The following is a 9,731-nucleotide window of genomic DNA, read 5'->3' as shown; positions in this document are numbered from 1 at the left end:
AGATTAAATACACAATAATAAAGGTCAATTTAATTAGCATTTATTGCTGTGCTAATGGAGGACGTATAGGCTATATACAAATGGACACGCTCTCAGAGTTGAATTAACACAAGATTTTAAGTGCATTGCTTGCTGCACTTCACAGAACATTTACTTGCCTGGCCGTTTTTAAATGTCAAAGCAGGCTGCAGTAACATCAAATTCGCTTGATTAGAAAGTAGCCTAGAAACCTGTAGTAGTGTAGGCCTAGGTGGTAAAAGAGAGCGAGTGAACAGCAACCCCGCAGTCTCTCTCTCTCTCTCTCTCTCTCTCTCTCTCTCTCTCTCTCTCTCTCTTTCCTAGGAGAATATACAGGCACCGTATTTATTATTTCCCCCCTCCAGTTCTGTGAGGTAGTAAGTATTAAGTATTCAGCAGTAATCCCCGCGGGGCCGTTAGTTACTCAATCCGACTTGACTGACAGTTCGAGTCCATCTCTGACTGGCGCTGGCGCGTCATCATCACGGTGGTGACTGACTGACAACCAGCTGAACCAAGATTCGTTCATCATACTTGGCCGTTATTTGTGCCTCCGGAATTTCAGGGAGAGTAATAGCCATACTATGGAATGGCATAGATGGGGAAGGAATTATTCACTTTTGTGAGAGCCTATCCGCCTTTATAGGCTCTCATATCCTCTCCTCTCCCTTAACGCACTGGTCGGTCAACTATCCCGAGCGCTTCGGCTTCGTGCGTCTCGGAGGAGCGGGTTCAGCCAACATGACGGCATTCGACTTCTCGGACGTGGAGGCGTTCCTGGACTGCCACCCGGACCTGTTCGAGGAATACCTCGTTCGGAAAGGAAAATGCGACGCGGTGAGCAGGTGGCTGAAAGACCACCCAGCGTCCAACAAGGCGTCCGCGGCTGACCAGGAGAAGAGAACGGGTCACCCGATCGCTTCTCCTGATCGGCTGCGGACGCCGGGTAGTGTTCCCGGCTGCAGAGACCCGGCCAGCAGCAACAGCAGCCCGGTCCCAGACGGACCCGGACTCCGGCGCCGATCGTCCCACATGGAGCTGCGGCGGAACTTCGCGCGGTCCAAGGCCACCACGGCGTACCGGACCTACGACGAGCACGTCAGTCTCACCAGCGGGCACGACTCCCAGTCCAGCGTGCGGCGCCGCGCGCTCTTGCGCAAAGCCAGCTCGCTGCCGCCGACCACAGCGCACATCCTCAGCGCGCTGCTGGAGTCCCGGGTCAGCGTGCCCCAGTACGCGTCCAGCGCCATCGACTACAAGTACAGGTAGGATAGGTGGCCACGAGTATAGGGACATCTGGGCACCTCGATGTAAAATTGGCTGTTTGTACAAAATGTAAAAAAAATATATATATATATTTGAAAAATGGTCTTAAGTAGGCTTAAGTAGGTTATAAATGATTAGAACATGCTTAAACATTCGACAATTAAGGTCTAATATTTCTACAATTGCTACAAATTGCTATACAAATCCAGTCATTTTGGGGCATAAACAAGAAGTTGAAGGATGGAATTAAGTCTGATAATGATGTGCCGTTCATGTTCACATTTTGGACAAAATAGCCAATTTTACATCGAGGTGCCCAGATGTCCATATAGTGCCCACCTATCCTGTATCCCAAATACAGGCTTAAGGAGACCAACGAGCGCGAGTTCTTCTTGGAGCTGGTGAAGGACATCTCCAACGACCTGGACCTGACCAACCTGAGCTACAAGATCCTCATCAACGCGTGCATCCTGGTGGACGCGGACAGGTGCCTTGCCAGTGTTAATTTCGTTGACTAAAACTATATGACGAAAAATGGTCGTCAACTATACCTTTTTCACTGACGAAAACTATAAATAAAAACTAAGCTTTGATGACTAAATATATACAGGAGAAGAGATCCAGTAGAACTAAAAGACGAGTCATTTTATGTTTGGTTGCACTCAGGTGTTGTGCTCTGAAAATAGCAGATCTACAAGCTCACAACTAGTCCCGCTGTGAGGCGTTGTGAGCTTGTAGATCGGCTATTTTCAGCATGCAAACCAAGTGTAAAATCAGCCATTACGACGCCATCAAGGCCTGCCAAAATAGATTTTTGTCGATTAAATCAACTGTAGATTTAGTGGACTAAAATCTTATGATATTTAGTCGACTAAAACGAGACTAAAACAAAAATATTTCAGATGACTAAAATATGACTAAAACTAAAATTACATTTTATTCAAAAGACTATGACTAAATACAAAAATGCTGTCAAACACTGACAGGTGCTCGCTGTTCCTCGTGGAGGGGCCCGCGCACAAGAGGATCCTGGTGTCCAAGTTCTTCGACGTGCACTCGGGCACCACGGTGCGACCCTCGTGCAGCACGCTGAACTCCAACGAGGTGCAGGTGCCATGGGGAAAGGGCATCATCGGATATGTGGCAGAGCACGGAGAGACCGTCAATATTCCTAACGCATATGAGGTAAAAACTTGAGCCCATGTCCACAGTCTACATGAAAACTCATACTCAGTGAATGTAGGCCTATAATTCCATTTCATATTTTGCCCCCGGTAAGAAAAAGTGGAATGCAGCATTGCTCTCAGCGAACCGGAAGACTCACCCCAAAACACGCTCCCCCATTTGTTTTACTGAGGATAAGGTTAGAAATAAGTTCAGGGTTAAGCATAGTTTTACTGAGGTTAAGTTTAGGAGTAAGGTTAGGTTTTGGCACCGTTTTACTGAGGTTACGTTTAGGAATAAGGTTAGGTTTAGGCATAGTTGAGGTTATGTTTAGGAATACCAGGTGGCGACTGTTCCGAGGTCGCCGGATTTGCCCCCGGGGTGACACTGTTATGGGAAGAGCGTTTTGGTTTTCCCTCTCAGACCATCTATTCTAAACTGAAACATTTGGCTTGAGGGCTGGCCACTTTCACTTCTCCAACAGTGAAGGCTGGCAAAGGTAATTATTCCAATTATGTCAAAATAAAAGACAAGCACCACTGTCAAAGAACTGGGTTGTGAAAACCATCCCTGCAGCTTCACACAAGCTACTATATAGTAGGTCTCGCTTCATTCCTATCCACTACCAGTTGTGCTCCACATCATTAAGCCATGGCCCTGGGCATGTTGAGATGCGAAGACCCCTGAGGTCTATTACTGCAGTAAGTGCAGATATGTGTCAACGACAACCAATGTTGTTTTCTACAGGCCTAGAAAACACGTCACAGTGGAACAGCCATGCACGGATGCGTTTATATAAGTGGACATCTGGTAATTCAATCTAAATGGGTCATAACACCCAGTGGGTTTAATTCAGTGTTTCAACTTTGCATGGGACTCACATGGATAATGACCAAGTGTTGTAGTATGTCTGTAATATGTAGGGCATCTAGTGTAGGAACATTTATTATTGAGCACTATGAGCCACATCTGGCCACATAAGGTCCATTTGGGTCCATTTCTCCCCCAAATAGCCTAAATGGTGCCAAATAGCACTAAATGTGGTTCTTAAAGTTATACTAGGTAACCTAAAAAAAAAACTAAAGTTAAATTGTATATCTTTTGTGAGTGGCAAATGTTTCACAATGCCCATTCCATGAATTTCACCCTCGAAAGCCTTTATAAACATATTTTCTATTGAAAGGCGAGTTGGGCGTCTTTCCCACGAAAATTACGTCATCCGGACTGAAAACGGAAACAGAAATGCATAGGTTTCCTGTTTGGCCCGGAACTACCGCTAGTAACAAAAAGGAATATCACACTGTTTTTATGGCATTGTAGGATTTGAAGATGGAAAAACAACAGCAAAAGAAAACACAGCTCACGGTAACTAAAGCTCCACTGGCTAAGAGAAACGATCCACAGATAGTATAAAACAACAAAAAGAACGCTTTTTGAAACGCTTCCGCCTTCAGGTGAAAACTAATGGAATTCTGGGTAATGCAGGACTCCGCTAAAGATCTTTGACGGTTGTGACCTGCAGAGGTTGCTAAAAATCTGTTTGTTTTTTTCAAACTTTCCTGGTACGGCTTTAAGCTCTTATAGGGGAACCTCTTTTGGGTCTGCCGCCTCGAGGCGACTGGTTCCCCCGTCGCTCAGAGGTCCTTCTGCCTTCTGGCCGATCTACACGGTCACAGCTTTTCTCTGTTCTGGCCCCACAGTGGTGGAATTAACACTCCACTGATGTCAGGACAGCAGAATCACTGCCCATCTTTCGCCGCAGGCTGAAAACCCACCTCTTCAGGAAACACTACCCTGACCCTTCCTCTTAGCCTTGCCTACCCTTGAGGGGATGGGTGTCTCAGGCTCTGCACTCTCCCTGTTTGCATCCTACCTGACGGGTCGCTCCTACCAGGTGATGCTGAGAGGGTCTGTGTCAGAACCACACAGGCTCACTACTGGGGTTCCCCAAGGCTCGGTTCTGGGTCCTCTTCTTTTCTCTCTCTACACTACATCTCTTGGTGCTGTCATCCACTCCCATGGCTTTTCCTACTGCTATGCCGATGACACCCAGCTGATCCTCTCATTCCCCCCCTCTGACACACAAGTGGAGGCACACATTGCTGCTTGTCTGGCTGACATCTCGGAGTGGATGTCGAGGCACCACCTGAAGCTCAACCTGGACAAGACCGAGCTGATGTTCCTCCTGGGGAGGGGCTGTCCGCACCGAGACATGGCCATCACCATTGATAATGCTGTGGTGACGTCAACTCGGACTGCGAAGAATCTGGGTGTGACGCTGGACGATCAACTGTCGTTATCGGCAAACATCGCATCAGTGACACGGTCCTGCAGATTCCTCCTCTACAACATCAGGAAGATTCTCCCTCGTCATCTCCCGCCTGGACTACTGCAACTCCCTCCTTGCTGGTGCTCCGGCATCTGCCATCAGACCTCTGGAGCTTGTTCAGAAAGCTGCGGCTCGTCTGGTGTTCAACCGCCCCAAGTTCTCCCACACAACTATCCTTCTCCGTTCTTTACACTGGCTCCCCGTAGCGGCTCGCATCCAGTTTAAAACCCTGGTGCTAGCCTATAGGGCAGTGAAAGGAACAGCTCCTTCTTACCTCCGGGCTATGGTCGATGCCTACACCCCTGCCCGACCACTTCGGTCTGCCACCTCGGGGCGACTGATTCGTCACTCAAGGGTCCTTCTGGCCGATCCACACGGTCACAACTTTTTTCTGTTCTGGCCCCACAGTGGTGGAATGAACTTCCCACTGATGTCAGGACAGCAGAGTCACTGCCCATCTTTCGCCGCAGGCTGAAAACCCACCTCTTCAGGAAACACTACCCTTCCTCTCTGCCTGGCCTACTTGTTGTTAACTAGTTGTACGAACGCTTGTTTTATTGGATCTTGTTTAGTCGATACACTTATTTGTTTTAGCTCCTGCTCATTTGATTTTGCTATTTTGTCTCATCTGTTTAAGGAAATAAGTAGCTGATATATTGCACTTTTACCTTAGCGCTAGGTATACTCTTGGTTGCTTGTTTTAGCAGAAAATGCACTTTAGACTTCTGGTGATTAGTAGTTTTCGTTCCCTACCTATGTTGAATGCACTTTGTAAGTCGCTTTGGATAAAAGCGTCTGCTAAATGACTGTAATGTAATGTAATGCCTAGTTGTTGTCAATTATTTGTAAGAGCTCTTGTTTTATTGGACCTTGTTTATATGATACACTTATTTGTTTTAGCTCTTGCTCATTTGATTTTCCTATTTGTCTCATCTGTTTAAGATAGTAGGAAGCTGATATATTGCACTTTTACCTTAGCGCTAGGTATGCTCTTAGTTGCTTGTTTTAGAAGATAATGCACTTAAGACTTCTGGTGATTAGTAGTTTTCTTGCCTACCTATGTTGAATGCACTTATTGTAAGTCGCTTTGGATTAAAGCGTCTGCTAAATGACTGTAATGTAATGTGCTAGTGTTTGGTGCTATACTGTGCTATACGGTGCCATACCATCTTTAAGGTGCTATATAGCACCTTTGTCAAACTAGTTTTTCAGGCCCCATAGCGGCCTGAAAAAAATGAGCTATGTTGCACTGATAAGAAAAATGAGCTATGTTGCACTGATAAGCGCAATGGTCAACGAAGTACGGCCATTTGAAGTGTTAAACACTGCTATAACACAGAAGAACCCAGGTCCACTAACATACCTGCGACCTTGCGTTCGGGAGGTAGGGGCACTTCTGGGTTGCATCATTGAACTCCACACCTCTCAGAGAGTGTGAGGGTGAATATTCAAGGCAATCCGACAAACCAGAAGTAGGAAGGAAAAACGGAAGTGGTCATTTTTCAAACAAGTTTGGAGCCTGTAGCATGCTGAGAACCGAGTTCTGGCCGTTTAAACCCCAGATAATAGGAAAGCAGAGGGGCAGGGCTTCAACAATTACAACCCGTCCCGTAAGACCACCTACCAATTTTGAAGCCATCAGTATACTGGGAACTGTTGTTATGGGTGTTTAAAACCCAGCCAATAGGAATACAGAGGGGCGGGGCATCAGCAAATTACAGCCCGTCCCTATTGGCCGTGTTGGAGCACATACAAGTTTGGGGCCTTATGCATGCTGGGAACAGGAGTTATGGCTGTTTAAAGCCCAGCCAATAGGAACACAAAGGGGGCGGGGCTTAAGCAATTCCAGCCAATCCCTATTGCCCGTGTAAGAGCACCTACCAAGTTTGGGGCCTTTAGCATGCTGGGAACTGGACTTATGGCTGTTAAAAGCCCAGCCAATAGGAACACTGAGGGGGCGGGGCTTAAGCAATTACAGCCCATCCCTATTGGCCATCTAAGAGTACCAACCAAGTCTGGGGCCTTTAGCATCCTGGGAACTGTAGTTATGAATGTTTAAAGCCCAGCCAATAGGAACACAGAGGGGGCGGGGCTTAAGCAATTACAGCCCGTCCCTATTGGCCGTCTAAGAGCACCTACCAAGTCTTGGGCCTTTAGCATGCTGGGAACTGGAGTTATGGCTGTTTGGCAAGTTTGGTGCGGATCGGAGCAACGGTGGGCCTCGCAGGTCCGCATGTTACGTTTGTCACATCCACCCATCGTCGGTTGACCCGCTAGGCAATTTTAATATAGGATAGGATGGTGCGATAAGGTGCCTAAAAAGAAAGACAGAACCAGTAGACAACCTCTAAAGCGGTGGTTCTCAAAAAGGGTTCAGGGGACCCCAGGGTTCTTGAGGGGGTTCCAGGGGATCCCCAGCTAAATGACTGGTAACTCCGAGAGCGCACAGACGGAACCAAATGGACCCATAACAGACAGAACCAAATGGACCCTTTCGTGTCCATATTGTTCTGTCTGTACGGTGTTATGAGGGTCCGTGGTCCTAACTGGGGGTCCTTGTTTGAGAATCACTGCTCTATGCCAGTGGTTCTCAAAATGGGGTCCGGGGACCCCCAATAAATAAATAAAGTTTACTTTAAAAACTTTAATAAAGTTTAAGCAGTGGCTATTTAAAAATACAAATCTACAAGCCCTTGTAGATCTGCTAATTTCAAAAAGATCTTAAAAAACATTTTGACAAAATTTGAATAATTTTAAAACATTTTGTTCCTGGCACAAAATCTTTTCAGATGGGTTCAGACCACGGTAAAATACACATGAATTTGGGGGTGCTTCATATGAAAAGGTTTGAGGACCACTGCTCTAGTACAGAAGCACACAGGGGCAACAGGTGCTTTATTCGGCACCTCAACCACCCCAAAGAATCACTGAAGAACCACCGTTGTTTGTGTGTAAATAAATACATTACTGTGTAATTCTGATGTTTTGGAGAACGTGTGTGTGTGTGTGTGTGCGTGTGCGTGTGCGTGTGCGTGTGCGTGTGCGTGTGTGCGTGCATGTTTTATTTCTCATCGTGTCGTGTGTCTCTGTGGCTCCAGGACCATCGGTTCAGTGATGAGATTGACAAGCTGACAGGCTACAAGACCCAGTCCATCCTGTGCATGGCTATCTGTAACAGCGATGGAGAGGTCATAGGGGTCGTTCAGGCCATCAATAAAGACCCCATGGGGATGCCTTTCACCGAGGATGATGAGAAGGTGAGCACCACCTGAACCCCAGCATCCCTATTCTGGGGATGCTGCAAAAATTGCAGATGGTCTGAGTTTGAATATCTGTACTTCTGTATTTGTATGCTTTTGGATACTCACTCCACTACATTTCAGAGACAAATATTGTTCTTTTGACTCCGCTACATTTCTAGGGAGGGAAAAAAGTACATTATTAAGTACATTATTAACTCATTCAATGCCATGCTCATTTTTGGAATTTTGGCTCTGAGTGCCACAGCCAAAATTCATTGTAAAAAAAAAAGTGCTAAGGAAGCGAGATACAGCCTTTTTAAGTTATAGGTTAAACAAGGAGTGGATGGAGCAGCAAATCTTCAAATCCTCATATCTTGGGTTCTGAACATGTTTTTCCCCCCCCAAAAAAAAAAAAACTTTTATTTTGATTTTTTTTTTTTTTTATGACGGATTTGATGGATTGTGGCGCACGCGGTGTCAGGCCACGTGACGGATTTGACGGATTGTGGCAATTAACCACTCAAGCCCTATCTGCTATTTTTGGCAGAGAAATTTGGTGTAAAGGGAAAAAAGCAGTCTAGGTACAGTAAGTAACTCAGGCCCGTTTTACTCAGAATAGAGGGTTTAAGTGGTTAAGTAGAGGTACTGTACAGTAGAGAAGTCTTCATCGTCCCCTACTGGGATAATTATTTTGGCAGGAGAGTAGTTAAAACAAAATAGTTGGGTTGAGTCCCTAAAAGACAAGATGACATGGTGACACACAACGTCATTTGCCAACGTCTGGTCCGGGGCCCTCATAGGCCCTAAAGGGACTGTAACTCTGAGAGGATACATACAGTATGGGAACCCAATTATACACCGTAAAAAAACATGGTTCCATTTGTACACTCTCAAAGCTACAGACCTATAAGTGTTCATTTGGACACACTGACGTTGAAAGCCATTGACATAAAGGACAATCAAACGAAAGACATAAAGACAAAAAATAAAATCCCAAATACATGTAGATGTGCACCAACCTGTCAAATATAGACAATCTAATCATACAGATATGAGGATCCACATGGGAACGGCGTGGCTTCAATATGGATTTCGGACTTCATGTGGTCAGTCTGTGACATCAGTCATGTATGACGTCAATCGTATATGTGACATACAGTATCTATGACATAATGACTCCAACGTTGGAGAAGAATTCAGCCCAATCACAGTACAATTAAAGTTAAATAACCCCAGTTATTGAACAAACAGTCCATAGCAATGATTACTACGGGAATACAGAGCTACAGTAGGCTATTTAAAATGTATTTAAACAAACAAAACAAAAATCACTCACAGCATCCATAACTTTATTGCAAGTGTCCACTGTCCAGTTATATTACTGATGAAGTATCCTTTATGTCCACAAGGTGGCAGAGTACAATTGATGAAATCCTATACATTTCTCTCTATACATTTCCCTCTCTATTAAACCGTTTTATTTTCAGTGATATCAGAAACTATGATGAGACCAGAAACAAATACTAGGGGATTCAATTTAAGAGTAAAATACATGTTGTAGCTGGAGCAATTGAACTTGAAATTGAAATGAACAACTTACCTTCATTGGAGAGCTCTACATAGCTCTTCAAAAAACCTTAATGAATTTTTAGACTTAGCACTTCATTGAGTTTTTATGTACTTTATCTGAGTCGCTTTAACACATCGCATTG

General features: G+C 45.3%; 1 protein-coding gene across 1 annotated transcript in view; it reads left to right on the top strand.

The window, feature by feature from the left end:
- Positions 1-759: 759 nt before the first annotated feature.
- Positions 760-9,731, top strand: part of pde11al (phosphodiesterase 11a, like) — a gene marked incomplete at both ends in the record, with an annotated part of 28,570 nt that continues 19,598 nt past the window's right edge. Inside the window, 4 exons of the mRNA XM_084052202.1 lie at positions 760-1,283; positions 1,646-1,771; positions 2,271-2,469; positions 7,876-8,034. Of these exons, the coding sequence (XP_083908328.1) occupies positions 760-1,283; positions 1,646-1,771; positions 2,271-2,469; positions 7,876-8,034 (1,008 nt within the window). The remainder of the gene's footprint in view (positions 1,284-1,645; positions 1,772-2,270; positions 2,470-7,875; positions 8,035-9,731) is intronic.

Source organism: Gymnoscopelus microlampas (assembly GCF_963454915.1).
Source record: "Gymnoscopelus microlampas genome assembly, chromosome: 3".
Taxonomy (NCBI): Eukaryota; Metazoa; Chordata; class Actinopteri; order Myctophiformes; family Myctophidae; genus Gymnoscopelus; species Gymnoscopelus microlampas.
The sequence above is the reverse complement of the archived record's forward strand: the minus strand, read 5'-3'. Positions and strand labels throughout refer to the sequence as shown.